Source organism: Lethenteron reissneri, chromosome 23 (genome assembly GCF_015708825.2).
Source record: "Lethenteron reissneri isolate LAM-NWPU_2019-01 chromosome 23, ASM1570882v1, whole genome shotgun sequence".
Classification (NCBI taxonomy): domain Eukaryota; kingdom Metazoa; phylum Chordata; class Hyperoartia; order Petromyzontiformes; family Petromyzontidae; genus Lethenteron; species Lethenteron reissneri.
In genome coordinates this window covers 1,158,506-1,186,294 of record NC_083801.1, presented here as the reverse complement: position 1 = coordinate 1,186,294, position 27,789 = coordinate 1,158,506, and the positions used below count along the sequence as shown (strand labels likewise).

Genomic DNA, 27,789 nt, shown 5'->3' with positions numbered 1-27,789 from the left:
GATGTCACATTTCCGGACAGTTCAGGTCGAACAGGTGTCAACTCTCGTGACAAGTCCAGACTGGACCGCGCCAACAGAGTAGCAGTGCGGCCCTGCCAGCCTATCGGAATGGAATGTACTCACACTCCCGCAGGTGTACCAGCTCACAGTGAAGCCTCGTCCATCTCACAGAATGGACAACACATCTTTACACAGTGACCCAGCCTATACAAATACCTCGAGTCTACTGGGTTTAGTCTGCATCTGTATTTTATCGTGCGACTGTTGACGTTGGTACAACAAGCAGCCTCGTTCAAAATTCGATCAAAGCACAAGATTTGGTCCAGATGTAGTGCAATTTATATTGATAAAGCTCAGAGCGCTCATCCTTACTGATGTTGCTGATAGGTGTCTTAGCGTTTTTGAGGATTGCAGCGATTTCCGATCTTGCCCCGTCTGCAGTAATGTGTCCCAAACCCTAAAGGGCCACCTCGACCTGGGAAATAATACCATCCACTGGGATGCGTTTAGGGGTGACTGCGAAATTCAACCCTCTGAGCTTTATCAATTAAAAAGAGAGATGACATCGTCATCCTCTCAGCCCACAAGGGCAATGCCACAGTCATCATGGACAAAACCACATACAATAACAAAATTCAGGACTTACTTCATGATGGTAGCTATACAAAAATTGAAAAAAGCTCCCACCAACAGCCTCTTTACGAAAACCAACAATATCATCACTGATTCGACATCTTTAATCGAACCAACCAAGCGGATATCCTTAAAACCCTCTGCTGCGAGACCACCCAGACTGTATGGCTTACCAAAAATCCATAAAGAAGGTACACCACTCCGGCCTATCATCTCCACCATTGACTCACCCACATACAAACTTGCCCCGATTTCAGTCTGAGACCTTACAACCATTCACTGGTAAAACCACCTCAGCTGTACTTAACTCAACTCACTTGGTATCGCTAATTAAAGACATCTCACTATCTCCAGGTGATTTTCTCGTTAGTTTCAATGTAGTTTCTTTGTTTACCAAAGTTCCTGTGCCTGGCACCATTGCAATCATTGAAGATTTGGTCCAACAAGGACTGAATGCTGATGTACCGGTCCTGGTGAGACACTGCCTCACCATCACTTACATCACCTGGAATGGAACATTCTACAAACAAGTTGAAAGTACCCCAATGGGTTCTCCCTTATCTCCGGTTGTCGCCAATATTTTCATGGAAAATTTTGAGACAGACGCCATCCAGGCATCCACCCTACGTCCATACTTGTGGAAGAGGTATGTAGATGACACATTCGTCATCTGGCCACATGGCCGACCAGCTCTGAACCAATTGCTCAACCACATCAATTCCATACATCAAGCCATCAAATTCACCATGGAGGTGGAAAAGGATGGCAAGCTACCATTCTTGGATGTTTAAATCGAAAAGAGACCAGATGCCTCAATGGGCCACTCCGTCTACAGGAAAGCCACCCATACGGATGCCTATCTAAAACCTGACTCCCTCCACCATCCATCCCAGAAGAATTCCCTCATCACAACTCTACACCATAGAGCTCTATGTATTTCCGACCATCATCACCTAGCCGGTGAACTGGAGCACATACACAAAGCTCTCAAGACAAATGGATATTCAGACCATACAATCCTTTAAGCTATCACCCCAACCGTTGGGAAAGAACCATCTGAGGTCCCAATCAAAATCATCACCTTGCCATACATAGCAGGGGTCACCAAAAAATTTCCAAAATCATGAGCAAACATAAGATCCAAGTTCGATTTAACACACTACATAAAATTCGTGATCTGATCCCATCTGTGAAGGATGTGATCCCTGACATGCAATACCCCGGCGTCTACAAACTAAGCGGTGTCTGCGGCAATAATTACATTGGGGAAACTTAGCGACATGTCTTGGACCGTGTTCGTGAACATAAGGCACGGTAGGAGCAATACCTCGGCCTTGGCTGATCATTGTTTTAATGTGGTTGGCTCACACAAATTAATTTCTCTAAGACGAAGGTACTTTGCAAACCCACTGGCTATCGGCAAAGATTTGTCCATGAAGCCATCCATATATACAGACATAGACACAATTTCAACCGAGAAGATGGATACAAACTGAGCAACCAGTTTAAGTCATAACTGGCTGTAATGTCGCCATTTCAGCACTGTCTGTTGCTCACCAGTTTTTTAACCCCCCCCCCACCCATCATATTAACATAACCTTCTCCGCCCTACATGTAGCAGCCCACCGTTTTAATCCCTGGCATTAACATAAGCTCCTCCACCCATGCTGCCCCAGGGCCCTTGTGCCCCGCCCACTCCATTCTGACACTTGGGCTACGCCCATTTTAAACCTTTATAAACAGTTTGCCTTTAGAGGCTAACCCCTCTTTTTTTCTCCACTGGATGACAACCGCTTGTGTTGGAATCGAAACGTCGTAGTTTTTTTATTATTTTCATTGAACCTATCTATGTAACTTTACCGAAAGACCGAAATAATAACTATATTCATAATAAAGTTTGTTGGGTTAGATCTCGTTATTTATAAATGTGTCATAACCGTCCACCACCCGACACAGCCAAACAGTAAAAAATGTGTCACGTTTACAAAAGACAAATAGTTCACTACTTTAGCCCACCGGTGTGTTGAAGAGTGAATCAACATCATTTAAAATTTTGAGTACAAAAATTTTGAGTACGACGTTTCGCTGGCAATTACATCCAGCATCATCAGGCAATTTTCTAGAATGTTGAGGTCCTCCATTTGCTCCCGGTCTTAAATAGGGCAGCACGGTGACAGCATCTTTTAACCCAATCTGGTGCAGTGATCTGAGGCGGAGAGGGGAAGGGTATTGTAATTATATACTAGCTTTCCTACCCGGCTTCGCCCGGGACTTGGATTCACCACGCCCGGCCGCCTTTGTCTCCCCAGTAGCGATGTTCACACACCACACCAGTTACTCGTTTGAGGCTGAGTCGACTTAGGGGAGGCCCAGGACCGGTTCAAATAATCGTCACCGGTGGTGGACGTGGGCGTTAATCGAACTCGGGTAGCCGGTTTCGTAGCACAGCGCGCGAATCGGTATGCAATCACTGCCCCCCCCCCCCCCACACACAGGATAAAGACAAAGATCCCCCGTGTAGCCTGTGAGACTGTAGGGGGCAAGTGCTGTTAGCGAGCACCTATGAAGGCCGGCACGGCACACGAGGGGGTGGGTGGCCAGCACCACGCCCGGCCGCCTTTGTCCCCCCAGTGGCGATGTTCACACACCACACCAGTTACTCGTTTGAGGCTGAGTCGACCTAGGGGAGGCCCAGGACCGCTCCCCCACACACACACGCGCGCCCATAGGTACACATACACGCGCTTGCTGTAGACACACAACTTTTAAGGTGCGTACGGCAGCAAACGACTGAAATAATAAAGCAACGCTGCGCGAAGAACGCCTTAGACCTGCAACACATTTGTATGGCACTTTACTCGCGGAGGGTTGGGGGTGCGTGACGTCAGCAGGCACACTGCGTTACGCTTGCGCATGTGCGGGTGACATGACAGATGTGACGTCACAGCTCACTTACCGTGCAAAATATATGCATCATTGCGCCCCCCCCCCCAAAAAAAAATACTAAAGGTTTTTTTTTGCATGGTGTATAGTCTGGAAAGTACCAACATGCCAAATTTCAAGGTTGTTGCATGTCGGGAAGTACGCTAAACATTTTGAACAGACACACATTCACAAATTTTCCTTTTATATATATAGATTGGTAATCATTCAATTGTTATTCATTGGTATTTGTTTCCCCTATAAGGAATTGTAATTGTAATATATGTTATTTTTTTATAAATAACGCGATCTAACCTAAAAACCTTTATTATGAATAATATTGGTCGCGAAAGCCTACGTGTTAAAATAAGTATTTTCTTTGAGTCTTTCGGTAAAGTCATGTCGATAGAAAAAATAATAACTTTAAAATAATAAAAATGAAAATAAAGTGAATTTACCGAAAGACCCAAAGAATATGAATTCCTGCAGTCATGAAAGCTTGAAGTAAAGATTTAATAATGATATTATTATCCAAGGTAAGACTATCATAATAATTGTTTAACTGTGATGACAGGATCCTGCACTTGGCAGACACAAGCTAACATTTCACCCGTCATCCAACATTATCTGATACGTGCACAGAGCTGTGCGGTCCGGGTTAGCTCAGAAGCACTTGCACAGTCCTCAACGCGTTCTTACGAACTCACAATGTACGAGTTCATGGCAGACAACACTGGCCTTAGGTAGCACAGACTACTACGATGACCGACTGTGTCCAGTCAGTAAGCTCCAAACCCAACTGAACAAAAGGAAATAAGTTCTGAACTGTGGAAGCAATTCATTTAATTCTAATAAAACGCCAGATAGTAGGCACCACGGAGAGTGGTTCTCTCGCTGAGACCGAGGAATGTTCTCCAGAAACGTTAATGTAACATTTTTACTACTTTAAAAAAATCTACACAGACCAACATAAATATTTACGGAATTCTAACCTCTTCACTTTAGATCCTTGTCCCCTACTTGCTTGTAAATTGATATCCCTAAAGTAAGTTTTAATGGTGTTCATTCTGTAATGCGAACGTATACATTTAACCAAATGTTATGCTTTTATCACATTTTTAAGACTTCTTTCGTTGTGCTGACCTTATTTTCACTGTGTACACATCGACCTAGGAATGCTTTATGGCTTACGATTTCAATAGCAACATATTTGAAACTGCATCACCACAAAACATAGTGCTTTTATCACATTTTGAAGAAATGGAACGCATCCGATCACATCCAACGCGGAGATGAAGCGATGAAATCAGTTCATGTGCAAGTGCTGGATGGATCGTTGCATCGTAGGATCACAGGAGAGGAGACCTTCATCTAGCAGTGAAATGATCATGGCTGATGATGTCCTATTGGAGATCTGTGAAAAAGAGCTTCATTAGCTCATCAGATTCTTCATGTAGTCTAAATCAAGAGTCTGATAAAGAATACATTTTGAACAATTATCCCTGGAACAGCTGCACTAACTTATCCCCAAACACCACGGCCGCCTCTGTGTTATCAGTTAAGGCCACAGCTGGAGTCCCATGCACAGCAAGGCTTGAGGTCAGTGTTGTGACATTTATAACTCCCAGTGTCACTCGTGTCGTTAGCCTGATGGTCCACCACCATAGGTTGCTATCTGGTAAAGGGGCAGTTACCCCTTTGTGTTAAGTGTGTTGGTATTAATAAATGTGTTGCCTCCAAAGAGTACATCTGCGACTCAGTTGAATCCACTGTAAAATGAATGAATGAATGTTTATAAAGTACACACACCGTGCTCTGAGACTTAACAACACATAGAGGTGCGCTCACGAATAGCAAGAAGGCACAACTTCCAGCATGCCTTGCATGCATGTCCAGTGACCACCACTTTGCTTGGAAAATGCTCTCAGCCTTATCGACGCATGTTTACAATCGTACAGGTGTAATTACCATACACAGATATGAATACTTGTGTAGTAGGTTCCAGGAGACTTGGACGACGTAGTCGGAGGCACACTTATTTATTAACCACAATGTATATTACAGGCCGAGATATACAACACTCGAAGGGGTATCGGCCCCTTCACCCATCTAACAGGGAGATCACACAATCTCTGTCACGGCTAGCCTACTCCTAGGTCCTCCACTAGAGGGCTAGGGGAGGCTAGCTGACCCAGCTCTGGTTAAGCTGGGATTACGGCACCCTGAGTCCCCAGACCGGCTCTCACAAGAGCATCGGCTCTGGGCTCTCGGGGCCATGCCACTGGCTTGCCCTGGTCGGTCCTGAAAAGGACAGCGATCCAGGGGTGTCCCAGGGCCTATCTAGCCGGTCTTCTTGCTTCGCTGGTTAAAGCTGAACACTGAACCCCGAGCCCTCCGGCTCACCGCCTTATATAGCAACTCCCCCACTGAGGGGTGGGGCCGTGGGGGATCCCAGCGCCGTGTTAGCCCCCCAGGCTAAACGGTGCGGACGTGGATGTAAGCACCTCTTGGCGTACGGGCATAACCACGCCCAGTGTGTTTGTTTGCCCTCCCATAACGCCTCTACACTTGTGCACGCACACATGCCTTGCAATAGCCATCTGCAATTTACACTTGACCACCATGGATCATTTCTCAAATATTATCCAACGCTTTTGTCGGGACTCAAAGCAACAATATAAAAGAACACATTGTTTTTGTATTTATTCCCCAACACAGATTAAGGTAATCTGTGTATAAAAATGCTTCACTCAGTTCAAAAATAATCTTTAAGGGAACTTCAATCACATTCAATAAATACAATTTTCAAAATGTAAGAACTTAATGCATATTTTTTTTTATCGTAGAACTTTTTGGGAAAAAAAAAGATAAATATCGAGGGTGCTAGTTTTCTTTCCATTTGTGCACTGATCTTTGGGTCAGTGAAATTTTCCCCTGAAGCCTCTTTGGCTGAAGGCCAGTGTGGAGGTGCACGCCGGTACAGACAGTCATCAACTTACGAACACCCGACTTCCATAAATCTGGACTATGAACCGTTCGACTTACGAACGGCTCTCAGGGACTAATCATGTCCCAACGTCGAGGACCGCTTTTACTACGGAACTTTGGGGGAGAGGTTGGTGGATCACGCTGCTCTCAATACGTGCAAAGACTTACAATCCTGCTCGGCTGAAACTTGAACAACAGCTGGCAGGACAGAAAAGTAGGCACGTGACCCACCTGTACAGATCGTTGAGCGTTATCTCTTCCGTTGCACGGGTACTCGCTCTCTCTCTCTCTCTTTGTATGGGGGCTCTGTTTAATCTCACATTCACTCATTACAAAAAAAAAAATGGGCCAAAATACCGAAAGTGGACGCTTCTTAAAAAGTGTCGAACGATTTTTCCTCGATAAGTAACAAGTCATGTTTTGCGAGTTTGCAAATGTTGTCACTTGGTAACACAGCTAAGGCTGCTCAAATGTTGTCGTTATGGGAGGCAGCTGGTAAAGTAAATTGCAAATGAACAGGCACTGAAAATGTTTTTCCTTAAAAAATGTTTTCCAGAAATTGGTTACTAAAGTAAATCATACTAATCTGTAACAATAATAGCAGTATATTTTAAGTCTTTTTTATGTTGCAACCATACAATTATTCCCGAATTTTCAGTCCCACTGAACCTTTTAGGGAAACATTAAAATGACACTGCATATTGCTACACACGAGAATGTGATGTTACAATGTAAAACAAGGTCTACATTACATTACCATTTGGTTGTGCAGAGCAGAGCCTGTGGAGGTACAATGCAGTCAGAAGGAGTAGCTGTGCAGACATTGCATGATTCCGAAATCCAGGCATTTCTGCAACATATAAAACACAAAATTACAATTATGAGGGCGATAATATCTGCAGTCAAAAACAAGTTGATGTTTAGCCTTCTATGTATAGGATTGCTCCTAAAGGTTTGTTCACGTTCCAAAGTGGCTAATCACTATTACGAGATGTCACTATACACCTTTCACGTGGTAGCAATGCCAACCTAGATAATAATAAAAACAAATATCTAGATTGAATTCTAATTGATTTAGAACTGCTTTTTTTATTTACTGTTGTCCCTCCAATTAGCACGGTTGGCTACGTATTGTGCGAAAGAAGTTCAACATACAGACATGCCACGCAGCATTGTCTGGGTATATGCTTTCCCGCTCTTGCCAGGGCAGGAAGGGTGGAGTCCACAGAACCTCATGGTTCATGAATCACAGCGATGCGGACCTGGCGTCCTGGTGTGTTATTCCTGAACTTGAATGGGGCTGGCAGAGCCCATTCCTGAGTAGTCGGCGAAGCAATGCAAGGGATAGAGAGAAATTCAGTCTCATTTCTGCAAAAGTGATTTTGCTGAATTCAAGTAGAGGTTTAGAGCCCATTTTGCCAGTGCAACGGGTGGCCCCACGTTCCGTAAACAAAAGGCAAGGTCACGAAGCGGGTGGGGGGGGAGTCGCGGCCAGGGGGTGAGTTTCGTCCGGGCCGGGCCAGCTGCTCGCATCGGCGCTCTCACCCCGTCGCCACAGAACTGAGCCGACCAATCACACATCCGTACAAATTAAAGTAGCCACGCACACGCGCGCGCGCCAATTCACGCGTGGGTACGTGCCAGGCTGCTCCGTACTGCACGGTGGCGTGGAATTGTAGCGTTACGCCAAATACGACACGTTGCTACTGTGCTTTAAAAAAAACCACGACGGTAAAGATGGTGGTGATGATAAATGATGCAATGTGAAGATAATGCCAATTATAACGATGGTCCTAATTCTATTTTTGAGCATGATAGCAGCAGAATGTTCAGGAGCTTAATGCAGATGTTAGGGTCTGCTAGCCATGACGAGAGGGCTTCAGGACAGAGAGTTCCTGTAGTTTTTCTGTTCCTCCTCCGTTGAAGGAGCTCAGGCCACAGTAGTTTACTGTAAAGTCCATAGTTTGTGTTGCAGGGCTATAATCGCACTATTGTAGCTTGTCTTTAATTTTCCATTGATGAAGTTGTGCGCATCGGCCTGGTGATGTTCTGATGCGGTTGATGATTACACCACCGGTGTATTCGAGGAGGAGGAGGAACGTCGGAGCTAGGAGGTGCGATGATGTATTTGGGTTCTCCAATTTGGTGTTTATTCTGGACGCCCGCGTTGTTCCACTCTGTTCGCCAAAGTTATTCCGTGTCTGGATGAGGTTCTGGGATGGCAACAGTGTGACCCCAGAAGGAGGATCTGGACTTAATTCAGCGTTGAGGTACATTGTTGAGGTCTTGGTTGATGGGTAGGTTGTCTTTGGAAAGAAAACTTGTAGACCACCTTGCAGTGTCCACGTCTCTGTGGATAGTTAGTGGCAGAATGTTCGCCCAAGCAGGGAGTCAGGAGATTGGTGTCAGTTTCAGTGTCCTTATGATGACAGCGATGACGATGAATGATGCTGATGGTAAATCATCCCACAATGGCGGCATGAGTAGTGGTACGAATATGCTTGGTGTATTTTATTTTCGTACAGAAAGTTCTGAACCGGAATCGCAAATTGCAGGATGGGGCTGTGCGGAATGATGGCCCAAAACAAATAACTGAATCAGGCCCCAAATGTGGCTGCAGAACAATTGTGTCGACAGAGATGTGGAGGAAGGACGCACTCGGGCGGAGACGGTGAAGTGAACGATGGCAAGAACTTTCCGACACCGCAGAATTGCGCAGCATTGTTCAATATCAAGGAAACAGTGTCGATGAATATGCCTTGAATGGACATAAGTCACTTTGTTTTCTGAGCCGTGACATGCGAGGCGACTGCAACTTGTACGAATGTGTTTACGAAAACCATGCCTAGCAGGCAAACACATCACGGTAGGAGATCGGTCATGCCGTGACATAATGCAAATATTTATACATTCTTAAAAAAACCTGTACAGTAAAACGTTTTGTGTTCTGTCAATGCTGCTCACGCAAATTGTGCAAATATATAGCTATTTATAATTCAATTATAACATTTATATTGAATGTAAACCAAAATATTTGGTAAGCATTCCATGATCCAACTTCTGGAGAAAAAGACGAGTTCTCTTTTTTACTCAACACTGAACCCTCGCAGTAATCAACAGAGGAAGAGGAGCTCTTAAGGGTCAAGAAATATCAGAATATTTATTTATCACTGGAGGAATCCGATGAGCTGTAAAGCTCTTTTTTTGTTACAGATGACCAAAACATAATTCAGTGAGAGGCTGCGCTGGAAGAGGTGCACGAACACGCATAGCGAGTAAACTCAACAGATCCGTCAGTAAAACACCGTGGACTCAACATGGCGACGTTTCGGGCAATGATCCTTTTCCATACCAACGTAACTGAATAAAGAAGCAAGCGCCATTGGCTGACTGTGTGGGTGCTATGCAAGAGGGGCCGTTGCCCAACCGCGCGTTTTCCTTTCAGCGCCACAGTGCTCTTGACAAACGCATTGGCTTTCTGGTTATGGTAAGTGCAATTTCTGTTGCTGTTATATACTATGGGTAGGTGGAAGGGGTAATAAGAGGATTTGCTATTATTTTACATATACTGTACCTAAATATATAAAATTAAAAGTCGATCAGTACCTTTTGGGACAAAACCATAACAGTAGCATGTGTTTAAATGAGACATAACCTGATCATGTTTCACCTCGTATGATTGTAGAGCATGTGTGGCGCGTGAAACAAGTTCATGAATCTGTAAAACAAACATTAAAATGCACTGGGTTCACACGTGGCCATGGCAGTGGACGCTGTGCTTGCACCTAACCAGTGGTTTATTATTGCACTGGTTACATTAAGCAGTCCCCTGCTCTACCTCCTTCCATTGCTCTCTTAGATCCTCACCTATTCTCCATCGCCCATTCTCTTCCTCTTTCTTCCCCTTGCCATCCACTCCTTCCCGTCCCTCCCCGAGCCCTTTCGTGGTCCCTAACTACCCCTCTAATCGCTGTTAATCACTCTTCAATCCTTGTAGCACGCCCCTGTCAACCACATTATTCCATTCTGTCATTGTTTTGTAAGCACTGTCATAGAGGGTCTTGAGTAAAGGCGCTCTGTAAATATAAATTAGATTAGGAAAGCCTCACTGAGTCTCAAAATCTTTTTAGGAGTGTCCTGCCAAGTTTTGAGAGTCGAAGGCGATGTTGCTGCTGTGTTTCATCCAAACTGAGTAGTTTTTAGGATATATTTGAGCATTGGGATGTTTGGTCAGTACCAGTTATATTGTAACGGTGCATTGGGATCTACGGATGGAATGTGCCTCACAAAATGTTAATTATTATTAGTTTTTCTTAGATATGGGAGGATACTGGGGAACCTAGAGGAAGCCTGTGCATAACAGGGGTACAAAAATGCCAACTCCAGACAGAAACTGTGTTTTATTTTACTGGATAAGGCCCACTGAGCTATATATCTCTTTTTAAGAAGCGAATTGGCCACAAACGATAGCTCAACGAAGTAGCTTATGTGAACATTTATACTTGTCAAATGCTTTAAATGCATGTTTCTAAATATGGAGGGCAAAACCGGAGGACCCGGAGAAAAATCCACGCGACTACGGGAAGAACATTCAGACTGGAAATATATAGGTGTGAGGGTTGGATACGACCTCCTGTATACCAGGCGAGGTAGTTAACATCTTGCCTCGGTGGTTAACGATCCAGGCCAAATTAAGCTATGCAAATGTATCTGTAAAATGACGCAAACAGGTATTATCAATGCACATTGATTCCCAGAGCGTAGATATCCTCAATACGACAATGTTAATATTGTATGGTGGCAGCAGCAGACGAAAACAATCTCATCAACACACCACCACCATCATCATTGAGGTGGCTTTGAAATCCATGGGCAAATGTGAGTGCTCAATTTAATAAATCCAACTCTGCTGAGATCCTACTTTCAAATATGTGGCTAAAGCGTGTTCTCACATTGTGAATACTCACTATCAATGCTATTTCACTACTCTAAGCTGATGCGTAATACACAACGATTGTAATTCACAATGCACTTGCCGTTGGCTCAAGGCTACAATAACATTCTCAGCTTACACTTTACCACCGTGCAATGTGCAAGTTAACGTTCATGACACCCCATCACTTGTTTGCCGTTATAATTCACGTGCATATCCTTTGCATGCTCGTATACGGATATTCTCATCTGAACATGGGTAGCGAATTACTGCAGTTGAACCATTTGAAATATGATATCAGTAGCAAATTACGGAACGCTTTACCCTGTAATAATCCATTTTTTAAAACAACAACTCAACTGCACTCATTATTTACGAACTTATTAATCTCAACCATCATCTATTCACTCCTGCATGAAGACCTCCTTAAACTATTGCCATATGTATGTAAACTTCTTTCGCACCGTACATAACCAACCGTGCAGAGGTGCAGGGAAGGACAACAAACTTAAAATAAAAAGCAGTTGTAAAGAAATGAGCTTTCAATTTAGATTCAAAAGTGCATAGCTCCAGTGGATTCCTAATATCGAATGGAAGAGCATCCCAGATGGCCGCGGAAACACATTTGAAAGCGCGCAATGCAGTGACCTTCTTTGTTCCATGGCCAGCCAAAAGCCGTTCAAAGTCTTGCGAGGTACCTCAACAGACCATCCAGCACCTGCGCGCAAGCTGATTTAATTGTTCCATCGCCTCAGGGGGATGCCTTCTCGTGTGTGTTCTATTCCTTCGGCTGCCATTCCTTTCTTAGTCTCGATCATCGGCCAACGTCACTTCCAGTGACGTTTCCTGCCAAAGGCCACTTGTGTTTTATTGCCAGTCAATGATTCCTCTAACTTGCGCATGTTATCGAATCGCGTCCATAAATGACGTCACGCACCTAGGGGGGGTCAGACATTTGTGACGATGTGTGACTGGGGGGGGTTTAAATATAGACAACACGTTCTACTTAATTAAATAGACTTTTTAATAAATGTTTTCTCCTACAACATCAGAGTGCAGCGGCACATTAAATACGCAATACAATGACAATAGTTTAAAGCGATTTGAAGCATGTTTTATTTGGGGGGGGGGGAGGCAGAGCTTTGTGACGTCATATTTGAGGGGGAGTCCGACTTTTTTTGACGCCGAGTGACGATGGGGGGGGCGGTCCAAAATCGTCCAAAATCGCGTGACGTCATTTATGGACGGCCCCTAATTCCATCTCTGTGCCCCTTTCAGCTTTTGTTCAATTCTCTTTCTCCAATGTCATTCCCCCACACCTACGATTAGCGCGGTTGGCTACGTACGTTCAACATACATATAATGTCCATATGTATGAACATTTTGTCATATCAGGCACGTGAATATACACTGGTTAAACAGTTACGTCTGAAGGCAGATTGGTCAGTATGTTGTCTTTCACCATTAAGTGCAGTTTTCCAAAAGAACTCCACCCAGCTTTCATTCACCTCTATATTTAATCGTTTTCATCCTGGCTCAGTTGTTCTGCTAAGTATTCCACGTGTGTCCCCTCGAACGTAAATCTTCCATTGTTTAGTGACTTTATTGACTCAATAAAAATCTGACTTGGTGAAAATGAATAGTCATCCAAGGCGTGCATTAAAATATATTTAACAACAATAATAATGAAACATGGTTTAACAAAATTATACGGCGACAGCAAACTCTGAGTAAAACAAAGAGACACTTTCGTCAGAGTAATTCACAGTGACAGAAGGTATTTTCCAAAAATGGGAGAGACAATGACGTAAATTATTTTTTTCCGCAAATGAGCTCCGCAGGGTTACCGGGCTCACTCTTCGTGATTGGGTAAGGAGCTTGGTAATCCGGGAGAGCCTCAGAGTCGAACCCTTGCTCCTCCAGATCGAGAGGAGCCAGTTGAGGTCGTTCGGGCACCTGGTAAAGATGCCCCCGGTAGACTCCCCCTGGAACTCTATCGGGCAGCACGTCCCACTGGGCGAAGACCCCGGGGCCGGCCCAGTATACACTGGCGGGACTATGTCGCTCGGCTGGCCTGGGAACGCCTGGGAATTCCCGGGAATTCTCCAGGAAGAGCTAGAGTCTGTCGCCAGGGGAAGGGAGGTCTTGACCGCCCTACTCATCATGCTGCCGCCGCGACCCTCACCAGGACAAGCGTATTGAGAAACGAACAAACGGACGATGACGTAATATTTCAATGATGGAACTATGAACAATCCAAGATTATTGTGCCGACGACAGAGCCCCGAAAGCAGCCAAGGAGAAGGAACCACGGTGGAATGATTGACGAAGCTTATAAAGGTTGCAAAGCCAGACTCAAACGGAAAAAAAACGAGCCAAATAACAGCAAGGTGGAACATTTTCAGTCGAGTGATGTCGGGAGCTTGCTGAGCCCACGTGCAGCCTGGCAGCGGGCGATTCCAGCGCCACATCTGTGGCCTCTCTCCCCGCACGCTGCCGGGGGCCTCTTCGCCAAGAGTCGTACCCTGTGTGTGCGAGAGGGCACCCACTGGCCCTCTCTCTCTCTCCATCTCCCTCGCGGTTGCCCATCGTTTTAGGGGCATAGGGTCACGCGACAGCGCCTTCTTATTTCGACGAAATTTAGAACGCGATTGAAATATCACAAAAAATATATTGAACGTATTTTTTCCCCTCTCTAAAATCTGTTATGTGTGTGTGTTTGTTGAACTTAGTTGCAACGCACGTACCCAATCGTACTAATCGGAGGTGCGGGCGGGAGATATTACAGTGTATTTGGTCGTATTAGGTAAACCATCGTAAAATTTGGCACTATTTTTAAACATACAGCTCTCTGCAATTTCATTTATATATATTGTGCAGCGATGTATTTCACTAAATTCTGTATAACTACACAAGAGAAGGATTTTCTCTGGATATCGTTTTAACAGTAGATTCACCCTCATCGCCACCCAAAAAGTCGACCCTAACTGACTTATCTAACCATCAAAGTTTCGCAACCAAATAGATCTTCATTTGCAATGCCTTTTTGTACTTGTTTCACTCCTTAAGTCACACGAATGCAAATCGCTCGTCCGGATTGCAGTGTCCTGTCGGTGAATCTCGGCGCCGTGAGAGGGTCCATCCATGGCTCGTCCCGAGCATCTCACACAGCTTCTAGAACTGCATAGCCAAAGGGGCTTCCCCGGCATACAGAGTCAGAATCTTTATTGTTTAGACTGTAGGAGGAATCCGATGAGCTATGAAGCTCTTTTCTCACAGATGTCCAGTATGGTCGGGTCAGCAGATTACAACAGCAAACAGTACAAACATAAACCGATAGGAGTGCAAAATAGAGGTTCAGAAAGTCACGAAATATAATTCTAGATTTGAAGTTTTCTTGACTGCAAGGATTCATACTTTTTGGTGTTTTCGGTAAAGTCAAAAATTTAAATAAATTCAATCACGACGTTTCGGGCGCCACCGCTGAGACACACACAAGTGGTGTGCTTTCGCTAAGTTGTCCCCACCTGAAGAAGGACGCTAGTTTTGCGCCCGAAACGTCGTGATTTAATTTCTTACAAAATTTTACCTCCGTGACTTTACCGAAAAAAACAAAGAGTATCACGAAATATAAGTAAATAATACATTCTATAAGTCCGATTTATGAAGCTTGGGCAAGGCATCAAAAACAGGCAACAGCGTTGCTCTGCTCTGTTGTAAAATACTGTAGTGTAACAATCACACGTTTTGCTGGTTAAAATGACACCGTTTGTTACTTGAAATGTATAAATAAATAAAATTCGAAAGTTGTACACATTTATAACACTTTAGTTTCCTTGGTCAGAAAAAAAACCCTTAGAATATCAAGTACATACCTAGTACATACTTACTTAGTACATACTTAGTATATACTTTGCATACTTAGCACACAAATATATCTTTGACAAGAACCACCCCCAAGCACTATAAACACGTCATCAAGAGCAATACCAGTGGAGTACACGAAATTAAAAATACATTTGTACAGATACACAATGATGTGCGGAGCCGTCAAGCCACTGCGCAGTGTTTAAAAAACCCGCACGGACCGATGAACTGCAGCAACGCAGAGCATTGCCACGGCACCAAATCCCCCAGCCTACCTCAACTCAACGCAGCAGCAGCAGCAGAGGCGATGGCTGTGTGCAAGGCTCTCAAGTTCGATGTCTCTAGGACCTGTGGTGCATCTTCTTCTTTGCGGCAGCAGCAAGCGTTCACACTGACGGCCCGTCAACAACCGTCAGCGCCACCACGCCGTGGTGAAGACGTCCAGTTGTGAGGACCGCGGTCAAATGTGGCAGCGTCCAAAAGAGGAAGTTCCCTGGAATGCGGAGGGGCGCCTAAACGTTTGCCTACATTCGGAGGAAATTACAGAGAGGCGCTGTTTACATGTTCTGGCAATTAATAGCTGAGCGGTGACCTGGCCATACCCAACGCATCACTCTTTTCGTTCATTTTACGAAACTGGGATGTAAACGGATGTCTTCATTTGGTCGAGGTGCTATTTAAACACATACAGCAGCACATGTAAGAAGAAATCCACTGCTTGTTTCATAGTGAGATGTGTATCTCTTAAGTGCAGTGCTGTACTGTTTCTTTTGTGTCACATCCGCTTGTGAGAGCCCTTAGGGCACGATGCTGTCCTGTATTTAGACAGCTGCACTGTGACTGGCGCCCAGCGGTAGCGCGGTCGCCGCTTGTTGTAGAAGTTTCTCAGTTCCAGTCCGGCAGGCTGCCCTGGTTATTACTGCGGTGGTACGAACCATATACATACGCGCCATCTGCTTTCCAAATAAAAAAAATTACTACAAATCACTCAAATGGGATTACCCATCGCAGCAGTCATCGCCGCCTGTTGGAAGACTAATGCCTGGTGCCGAGTCATCGTTTGCTGCGCAGGGACAACTGTAACTGGGGTGCCCTTTCAAATGTGTTGAGATGTGAAAGGACACACTATTATCAATATGAGTGCCATATCTGTGCTAGTTTGTTGGAGGAACCCACTATTAAAATATGTCAAGACACTACAAATAGGGAAGACATTTGCATCTAGGGGCCGAGCAAGCATGAGGTTTAAAACTAATCTCCCAAATGCAGTTGGAGGCTACAGGGCACGCACTGCGTTTCCAATCATAAGATGTCGGCAGATGAACTCAGATTAATAACAATGGATTCTTTACAGCCCTTTATCAATCCACTCCTGGATGAGGATCTTTCTTACACAATGTTGATCATGAGATTGTTTGACCATACCTCACCACGCTTGTCCGTACAGGTTGGGCGAAGGGGTGGGGGGGCAGTTCAGATAGCGCTCGCCACTGTAAGCTCAGCTTAATTCAATTCAAGAAAATGCACATGAAGCATGACAGGAGGTGGTGTAACTTTTAGTGATCTCATCGGGAATGTTTTCTCTTTAGTGGCCACCACGTGGTATTGATTTACGTGATGCTTTAGAGTTTGATGCTGATTATGAATGTACAGCAAACCTCTCCCTCTCGCGGGGGTTTAGCTTTCGCGTTTTTTTGCCAAATTTATTGAGATACAATTCGCCGATCACGCCCCTGTGGCTCGACCATTCGCGCTTGACCGCGAGATTCCTCTACGCATGGTGACTGCACTGCTCACGATGATGTTGCCGCGGAAGAACACACGGGTGCTGTCTTGTCTCCATCTTATGTCCCAAGCGGCCCATCGTGGGTCCCAGGTGACGCGGTGTTCCCAGACTCCAGTGAACGAGGCAGTGAGGTTCAGCCACATGATATTTCTTGCTGTACGGGGCAGTTCCAGACTTATGAACGGGTTCCATTCATGAGACCCATTCGCAAGTCGATTTGTTCGGACCTCAGAACTCAATACAGTATTTGCGTGCGGTTTATCCAATTTGCAGATTAACCGTGCACCTGAGATTTTGACATCAATGATTAACTAATGATTTTTTCCTTAAACCCAAATTAATCATCTATAAACAGTTTTACATTTTTATTCTTGGGAATGTTTATTACAAGTCATGTGCTTAAACCGAAGACATATATGCTCCACTTATTCTGAAGTCCACATAATCGACTCTACAGTACAGTAGTTGCATATCTCTAAAAGTGGGTGGAATTGATTGATTTTGATTGACGTGGCTCCACTATCATCCACTTATTTGGTGGAATCTTCTGCGTGGGGGAGCAGGAAAGTGTTCGTAGCGCAGCGTGCTAACCGCTACACTACCGCTCCCCATACAAAGACACTCTCACACATGTGCGAACGTGTAAAGACACATACATACATACACTCACTGCCAGCGGGGTGCTAGACTCATTACATCTCACCGAGGATCACTCCGGCAAACAAAATAGTTTGGTTCACAAGTACGAGCGAACGTTCGCAAGTGGGATGATAAAAAAATAACATGGTAAGTTGGGGATAGCTTGTAGTGTAAAATAATATATATGGATACTTTTTCGATTTAAAGCTTTCGTGACTGCAGGGATTCATCTTCTTGGTTCTTTCGGTAAAGTCACGTAGAAGGGAAGTAATAAAATAATAAAAATAAAACATAATAAAACAATTCTCACGACGTTTTGGCCACAACGCAAGCAGCCGTCCTCAGGTGAAAACCAGGTCCGTCGAGGCGACAGAGTCTGAATGAAACAGCACACGAGCTTGGAGCATATATATATATACTAGCTGTACTACCCGGCTTCGCCCGGGACTTGTATCCACCACGGCCGGCCGCCTTTGTCTCCCCAATGGCGATGTTAATACGCCACACCAGTTACTCGTTTGAGGCTGAGTCGACCTATGTGAGGTTCAAATAATCTTGATCGGTGGTGGCCATGAGCGGGAATCTAACTCGGTTCGCCGGGTTGGTAGCGCAGCGTAGCGTTAACCACTACACCCACCGCTCCTCACACACACAGACGCACAGACACACACACAGACACACGCAGAAACACACAGACAGACACAGACAGACACACAGACAGCACGCTAACCACTACACTACCGCTCCCCACACACCACACACGCAGACACACACACAGAACACACACACAGACAGACACACACACACAGACACACAGACAGCACGCTAACCACTACACTACCGCTCCCCACACACCACACACGCACACACACAGACACACACACAGACACACACACAGACAACAACAACAACAACCGCCATTCGCCACTAAGTGGCGGTGACGTCACCACGATGCTTGTGCCAGGCCAAGTGCACCTTGAGGCCACGTGAAGTGTCGAAAGCCCGCTGGCAGGAGGTCACGGGGCAGACCCAGGTGCCACTGGTCGACTGACCGAGATGACCGAGATGACTGGCTGATGCACCACCTGTGCCCCCTACTGTGCCAACTTGCTGTGCTTTAGCCACCCGGCGCTCCGCTCGTTGTTGTGAGCGTCGCTCCTCCGCCCTCCGTTGTTGTTGGAGGGCGACTGCCTCCAACTGCCCAGTAGCGTCCTTCACGAGCCTCCTCCACTGAGGCCGATCTTGACACCGCTGGTACCAGTCATCGGCAAGTCCACTCAGCTCCACGTCCTCCTGTACCACATCACTCCATCTCTTCTCCAGCCCGTGCCGCGCCCGTCTAGCCCCCTCGATCCGGCCGAACAAAAGCTGTTTAGGCATGCGGTGGCTGGGCATGCGGGCTACATGACCCAGCCAACGCAGCCTTGCCTGCCGGAGGAGCTCACTGATGGGACTTTGCCCAGATCTTTCAAGGATTTGTGAGCTCCTCACACAATCCAGCCTGGTTAAACCCAGGATGGATCGTAGGCAGGCCAGCCTAAATGTTTCCAACCGGCGAAGATGCTCCACCAGGGGGGTCCACGTCTCGCAAGCGTAGAGAAGGGAGGGAATGACCGTGGCCGAGAAGACCTGAAGCTTCGTGCGGAGCGACAGACCAGGTAGCTTCCACACAGCGTTACGCAACCGATGAAAAGATATTGCCGCTCGACTGATTCACACACACAGACACACACAGGCAGCACGCTAAGCACTACACTACCGTTCCTCCTACACACCACACACGCACACACACAGACACACACACAGACACACACACACAGACACACACACACAGACACACACACAGACACACACACATAGACACAGGCAGCACGCTAAGCACTACACTACCGTTCCCCCTACACAACACACGCGCGCGCGTCCATAGGTACACATACACGTGCTTGCTGCAGACACACACATACACACACATACATAACCGCACATACACACAAACACATACACACACATGCATACACACAAACATACACATACATACAAACACACACATACATACACACAAACACATACACAATACACACACACATACATACAGACACACACATACATACACACAAACACATACAGACACATACATACACACATACATACAGACACACAGACATACACATAAACACATACACACATAGTCATGACCCGGCTTTGCCCGGGACTTGTATCCACCAGGCCCGGCCGCCTTTGTCTCCCCAGTGGCGATGTTAATACGCCACACCAGTTACTCGTTTTGAGGCTGAGTCCCTCCCTCGCCACTCTGCCTCCCTCGCCACTCTGCCTCCCTCGCCACTCTGTAGAGGACGTGAAATTTGTATGAATTTACCTCAGAGTGGCGTGTTGGGTGTCGAGGCCTAGCACCGTGCAGAGCCTCCCGCCTTGCCTGATTTTCCCACCCGGCGAACGCTGGGTACGGGTGCCGGTCCCCCCCCCCCCCCCCGCCGCGCTATTAAAAATGGCGTCCACCCCGCGGAGAAAAGTTGCTACTCGTTGCCAGGGGCAACCGCCGTCCAATGAAAGCTGCGAAGGCGTGGCTAGCCGTTGCCAGGGGCAACCGCCGTCCAATGAAAGTGCAGTCCACACACACACACACAGACACACAGACATGAACGATTTTATATATATAGATATAAGCTGGGCGCATCAATGCGCCCAGCTTATATATATTATTTTATTACTTCCCTTCTACGTGACTTTACCGAAAGAACCAAGAAGATATATGGATACTGTGCACCTGGGAACTCAGGCGAACTGACGCTCACACAACTAGTGTGTTTTCTGGCATATTAAACATTTGCAAAACAATTGTAAAGGAGTTCCAGTCCCCAAGTAAGTCTTGGACTTGATTCCGTCTTCAGCAGAGCGCGTAACACTTCAGAGTTACTCCGTTCAGGCGCCGCCTCGAACTCTGTCTCCTCGCTCCTTGTATCCTCTTCCCCGTCCTTTTTGGAACTTTCCCCGACTTCACCGATCCCCTTCATCTCTCCCAATAGTCTCCAAACCGACCCTTCATTTGCATGTGGTCCCCCCCCCCCTGCTCATTCAATTTTATCCCGGCGACCAATCGGACTTGAGTGGTTCTCCACTTTTCAATAGAATAATGTACCTTACGTTTGGCTCCTCCCTCCCTGACAGCTTCTCGCCAATGAGAGTCGAGCGCGCTACTTTGAATGTACGAGCCGTTAGACCCGGCGAGTACAGGGTAGGTACTATTTTGAGTACAGGGAATGTTTGTGCATTACTTAATAGGGTTTGCCTCTCGGCCGTCCCTTACGCAACGGTACAATAATGTTCTTGGCGCTTTGTCAGTCCACCTCTGGATGAAGTCATCTAACCATGCCGTGTCAATTATGGGCGTTGTGTGACCATGCTTCATGCTAATGTTACGTGCAGGTTGGATATACAATACAGCATGTATTCATAATCAACGTTTTTGCGTTAGATCGCGTTATTTATAAATGTGTCGTAACCCTCCATTACCCGACACGGCCAATCAGCAAAAAAGTGTCACGTTGACAAAAGACAAATAGTTCCCTGCTTTAGCCCACCAGTATTTTGAAGCGTGAAACCACAACATTTTAAATTTTTGCGTACGACATACTCAAAAAATGTTGAGTACAACGTACCAAAAAATTGTAAATCTTGTGGTTTCACGCTTAAATATACACTGCCAAGCCTGGTGGTGCCCATTCAGACGCTGTCTTTCCGACAGACCTGTTCTTCACTTGAGGACGGCTGCTTGCGTTGTGGCCGAAACGTCGTGAGAATTATTTTATTATGTTTTATTTTTATTATTTTATTATTTCCCTTCTACGTGACTTTACCGAAAGAACCAAGAAGATGAATCCCTGCAGTCACGAAAGCTTTAAATCGAAATTTATTTGTCATTTGTCAACGTGACACTTTTTTGCTGATTGGCCGTGTCGGGTGGTGGAGGGTTACGACACATTTATGAATAACGCGATCTAACCCAAAAACGTTGATTATTAATAATATTGGTCGCGAAAGACTACGTGTTAAGCCGACGTGTTAAACAGCATGTATGTTGAACTTCTTTCGAACCATACGTAGCGAACCGTGCTAATCGGAGGTGCATAAATACCTCGGTTGACGAATCCTCTGGGGACAAAGCTCCTTTATAGTCGGCCGTGGAGGGTCCATTTTCACCCCCCCCCCCCATATTTTTGTACAAATAGTATAATCGAAAATGGGAAATAATGCAAATCGATTCAAATGAATGTTTTAAACGCTGCACGTGTCCTGTAAACCGCAATTGAGTGGGGTCTGTTTACTGGACATTACCAACAGCCGATCAGCGAAGAGCATCGCGAGACCTCCCTCTCCCCCTGCCCGCCATTGCTTGAACTCGCTGGAATGTCATCATGTTTTTTGCAGTGATTAAAGTTATTTAGCTTCCCCCATTATGTCATCCAACCGACCGTCTCGTGCTAGTTGCCTCATTGGGCAAAGAATGCAGCGCAAATTCATCTCTGGAAACCAAAATGCAGATGGTAAGGAGGACGGGTAGAGGCGAGGGAGATGAAACCTGAAGTGGCGCGTTATGGTTGGCGCAGTCCATCTTAGAGACAATTTTAAAACAAGCAGACGTGAAAGCCACTGTGCAGCAATGTTTTACTATTGTAGCCCCCTTCTCTGAAGTCCTGGAACGCATCCTTATGCCTCCCATATCTACCTCTGGTATTGACCTTTCTGATAAGGAAGTGACATCATCGAAAGCATCTACTTTGTTAACCGAGGTATAACTCTACATATATCGACTTGCCATTGATCTTAGCCATGGCTGGGCATTGAACTTGGGTTACATGGGTCATAGTGCAGTGCTTTAATCACTGTGCCACTGCTCCACCTCAATATATGCCGAAATAATGTGATAAAATATAATGAGAAGATTATAAAGTAGTGACACATTATCGTGATGAATCAGATTTTACATTGAACACAATTTTGTGAAATATTCATCAAGCTTTCCAACAGTGTACATACATGACAATATAGCATTCACGACAGATCCTTATATTGTATCTGACTGATGTGAAATTTACCATGTATACAATACAGTACTGCAGTAATAAATGCCAAATTACCAGTGCTGTTATAGAATTTGAATATTAACAGACTTAACAATGACATTTAATATCGTGTGTGTTATCAAATATCACTCGACTGGTTGTATTTCGGCCATGTGCTTAGTTTGCTGATGCGATGGTTGCATCACCGACACCATGAATCGGTCGCATTGTCACATACCTCTAGCTTTGTTATGAAGACTTGTGCAGGTGTCACAACCATACACTGAGCAGTCATCTATTAAAGCTTCACCTCTTCTCCATTGCCCATTATCTTCCCTCTCCTCGCTCCTCCATTCCTTCCCGTCCCTCCCGAACAGCCCTTTCGTGATCCCTAAGTATCCCTCTATCGCTGTCACTCATTCCTCCATCCTCGTACGCCCCAATCAACTACATCATTCCATTGTCATCGTTTCGTAAACTACGTCAAGCGCATTGAGTGAATGCACACTATAAATATAAATTATATTAATCACCAAGTCTTCCTGCAGACTGCAAAAAGATGGGTTCAAAATCTTGAGATACATTTGTTTTTACCACAACACAAAAAAACAGTAAACAAACAGCACAAGGGTGTGTGTGACAATGTCACAACAAAACATTGTACGGCTCCGGCATCATGCATGGAGGAATTCTGGGGTGTAACCAAAAGAAAACTGAGGATGAGGGACTTACCATCGTCATCTACACTGAAGAACCCCCATAATCAAACTGTACTCAGACCCTGTACCTACCTAACCACACGCTGGAGATGGATAAGCATTCGTGGTAGTCTACACGTGTTGTTGGGTAGTCCAACTCTGGGGCATGCAGACATTAATTCAACACCTCCACACGGGCATCTCATCAGCAGCTGCCTTTAACATGCTGTCCTTATCATTTTCCATACATTCAATGTCAATGATAATTTGAGTCTTTATTTATGATTTGGGGGAAGTTGTGTAACAATCCGGCAAATATATTTTTTAGTTTTTATCTCTCCACCACGCGACACGGCAACATAAATTCAATTGTCGCGCGTGCAATGGAGTCGTCCAATGACGCGCCAATTATTGTTGCGAGAGGACGACGCATGTAACGCGATGCCACAGATTGATGTTCCGTGGTCGTTGCCCCTTGCCGAAAGAGAGGCTCTCCTAATCATCACTGGCCTTCAAAGCCGAGCTTCGATCAACGCCGTTGACGCAGTGGCCAACTGCCCCACCGGTTGTCTGTAGGATTTGTCCACAATAGCAAGAAAAAACTATCGTTACGTTTCATTCACACTGGATCCGTTTTACGAGAGTTGCTGTTACTGTACTGTGACTTCATGAGCCTTATTGAGAGGCGGACACAGGCGGACGGAGTTAATGCATTATTAACGCACTCGCAATCAGAGTTAGACAACATTAAAAGGTGACACGCGGAAGAAAAACAAATCTAGAAATTATAGGATCACTCCCCTGCCCACTGCCACATGAATTAATACAAAAAATACATTCAGCTGCTAACGAACTCAATCTACGATCCAACTCAGTTCCTAAATGCTGTCATCAAAGTTAAAGTGCTACAGTCAACCTTGTTTTGTTTGTATTTTGGCTTTCATAACAGGAAAAGGCGTTTTTTGTGCAGTGTACACCATGGCGCACATTTTTTGAAATATCTACAGAACTTGTTTCACTCCTGCGAAGGTTTCCCTGCAGCATCGACGCGTAGGCTGCTCCGCTGGTGCGTGCACGTGAACCAATGGCTTGGCTTGGGCGAAATGGCCGTGTTTCCTTGTCTGCATTTAAAAGCAGTGGCTTCTCTTCACTTCTTTTGGCCCTTCACTGTCGGGGCTGATAAAAGAAAATGCGCTGTTAATTTCGTGCAAGGTTACGAATACACGCACACTTACACAAGATATTAACCCACGAGATGCAATCAACTTTGGGGCATGCAGACAATCGGTCAGAACCCTTGACTCTCAAAAGGAAGGCCTATACACGTTAAAATACTAGCTGGGAGTCAACTTAGCGTCTCGTCCTCCTGGAAATTATTTAAATGAGCACCAATATATGGAAAGCCAGTTACAAAGACACGGCTCTGTCACGGTAATGTGGAATTCCCACCACTGGCTCAGGGCCACCAATTGAGATGGGAGCGACCTCATTGCTTTATAGGGGAGGCGCTTTGGCTTGCGACTTCTGGGGCCGGCATTGGTGCACGGTACGGCGGGGCTTTCAGCACCATTCGCCAGCTATGGGGTCTCTCAATTGCTGTTCTTAGCACACAAAATCTTTGCCTATTTAGCGCTATCAGTTATGTAACTGTTGTATGGACACATTGTATTTCTCCTTTGATAGAATTTGTACGTTTTAGTGCTAAAAAGTTTCTACAGCTAACATAACGGTGCTTGCATCAGGAATGGCTTCTCAAATGAATGACACCTGGGTGGAATCGAGTATAATCCATTTGCAAAGTTTGTGAAATGAATACCACATGCCAAACGTGAACTGTTTGCGTTATATAGGTAGTTTATCAAAGCAGAATCACCAATAGTAACACACATCGACTATCCATGGCATTGCAATGGAACTAATGGCTCATAAAATGATTTCATGTTAAATGCAAAACGAGTGCATGTTTATATATTGTTATTAATGTACATGATAACAAAAACATTGGAATTGATTTTAAGTTGAAAGCATTCTAATTTCATTCAGGCAGAACATAAGTAAACGTATTAAGTTAGGCACCATATGGTTGAGATCGGATAGCACTGACAGAAGTCGCTGGGTGTGAAGGAGTAATTATATCATTAACGCACAGGGGAACAAATGCTACACGAGATTTCACCATAGACGGTGGAGTCGCGCTGCCCACGCGTTTGGTACAGGGAACTCTGAGGCCGCGCCTCTGCTCTGTGGCTGTTATTTAGCCTCAGCGTATACGCGAGGAACATGTGATCACAAAACACATCAACTTGTCAGGGCCCGTGACTAATTTTGTTTTTCTTTTCCCACCGCACATTTCTTGCATTTAAAATAACTCGGTACGGCTGGCATTTTTCCTTCACTTATTGCAATTATTTTAAAATGAAGAATTGTGCCTGGCCCTGTTGCTGTTGCTAACGATCACACCACGTCAGAACTGTGGATAGAGCACACATCGCACGCGACACAATCCAGCGATGAGAACGTATTATTATTTTTTTCACCAGGGACTTAATAAAAAAAGGTCAAAGAAAACACCCCAATGCTGAAACATTCTCTGCAAATTACTCAACTGGAATCTCACAAACAGCAGCAAAATCATCACCCCTCTCCTGCAAAAACTTGCCAGGACCCTCCTGAAAATGAGTCTTTCGACTCAGTGAAGGTTTCCTGCGTAAACAAACTTCATAATAATAACAACAAAAGGAATCCAGAGTGACAATGCAAATGGCACTCATTCTGGCGATTTTATTTTTTATGATGCTAGATAATAGTAAAGTAATATATTGTGCCTGCAGTATTCAAAATCCTACTCCATACAGTTATGTGGAAAAAGTAGGGTTATAAACGAGCATAGCATCCCACTGGCTAGCAGCATGAAATTCACGTTTGGAGGGCATTTTGCACTGCAGCAACCGAAAGTTCACACCTTCAATGAGAAACCAAATGTAGGGATTTCTGCCATAAAATACAAATAAAAAATTCCATTAAAATTGGGAAAAACAACCTCAAAGCATTATTCAACAATCATAATATTCGAGTACTTGGAATGAATGCTGAACTGAAACTGAATGGAGCAATTGTATATGCTGCACTGTACCGCATTCACTAAACGCCAAAAACACATTCACTCGGTGATTTGTCCCACTGCTCCTGGAAACATCAGCAATTTTGCCAAAAATCGGACCTTTCCAGCAAATGAACTGTAAATTGGCCCCTGTATACTCAAGCCAACTATGCATTCACTGTGAGGGAATAGGTGTTACCCTTTCCGGCAATAATACATCATCTTGATACCAGCAAATAGAGTCCCATAGATATGAGGGAAGTTATTTCATGTTAACAAGTCACTCATCAACCGTGACCGTATTTTAGCCTCACAATCTCGCTTCCTGGATACAGCTGCTTGCTGAATCCAAGACACTTGCATTGAAAAACCGTAAGAAATCGTGACCTTAATATTATAAACAACTTGTGTACATGAGTTTGCGAATGTCCCAGTATTTGTTTGCATGTTATAGGGCAGCGATGGGCAACGGCAGAGGAGTTTATGGGCCACATGGGTGGACCTCCTTCACCTCAGTGGGCCGCAAGCATGACACCGTGCTTGTGCATCTCGTCATGACCCCACACATCACCCTAGAGACACCGAGACCAGCACCACCACGAGGGCGGCACAGGACGCAAGTTGGCCCACCACTGCTCTAGGGGCCATGCAGTTGTTTGTATAATGAAGGGCTTACACTTGAGGGCAGGCCTCGTCTCCTTGGTGCCAATGCCTTTGTCACAGAGAGCCTTGGTGATCCAATCGAGCGCATCAACTGTTATACCCAGCTGGTGCAAACACAGACAAAAACAACAACAGTTTTCACAAGTTCAGAACATCATTCGCTCAATTTAGAACTACATTTTTGACACTTAGAGTCATGCAGTTCACTATTCCTCACTTCTTGCATGTCACCGTTTTTTTAACTAAGTCAGACATCTTGAGTTGAAGGTGTTCTGTAAATATACAATTAGATGAGATTGAGCCGTTAAGGGTAAACATTTAGAATCAATCAATGGAATGTTTTGCCAAACTAAAGAATGGAAAGTCTGGAATGGCCGTGCACTTCTCTGTGATTAATAAAACAATTTATATCGAGCATGAAATGCTATGTGGAAAGGAACATTTGATGTCAGTCAGTTATGGAATGCTGAAAACGATCA

General features: G+C 45.1%; 2 protein-coding genes across 2 annotated transcripts in view; both read right to left on the bottom strand.

Moving 5' to 3' along the window:
- The window catches only part of LOC133345823 (collagen alpha-3(VI) chain-like), a 100,625-nt gene extending 90,392 nt beyond the window's left edge, over nt 1-10,233 (bottom strand). Inside the window, exons 1-2 of the mRNA XM_061556835.1 lie at nt 10,214-10,233; nt 7,301-7,393 (exon numbers count right to left, since the gene is read on the bottom strand). Coding sequence (XP_061412819.1) covers nt 7,301-7,391 — 91 coding nt within the window. The 5' untranslated portion in view covers nt 7,392-7,393; nt 10,214-10,233. The remainder of the gene's footprint in view (nt 1-7,300; nt 7,394-10,213) is intronic.
- An 11,479-nt stretch (nt 10,234-21,712) lies between these two features.
- The window catches only part of TRPM2 (transient receptor potential cation channel subfamily M member 2), a 54,231-nt gene continuing 48,154 nt past the window's right edge, over nt 21,713-27,789 (bottom strand). The window contains exons 26-27 of the mRNA XM_061556831.1: nt 27,324-27,414; nt 21,713-24,723 (exon numbers count right to left, since the gene is read on the bottom strand). Coding sequence (XP_061412815.1) covers nt 24,695-24,723; nt 27,324-27,414 — 120 coding nt within the window. The 3' untranslated portion in view covers nt 21,713-24,694. The remainder of the gene's footprint in view (nt 24,724-27,323; nt 27,415-27,789) is intronic.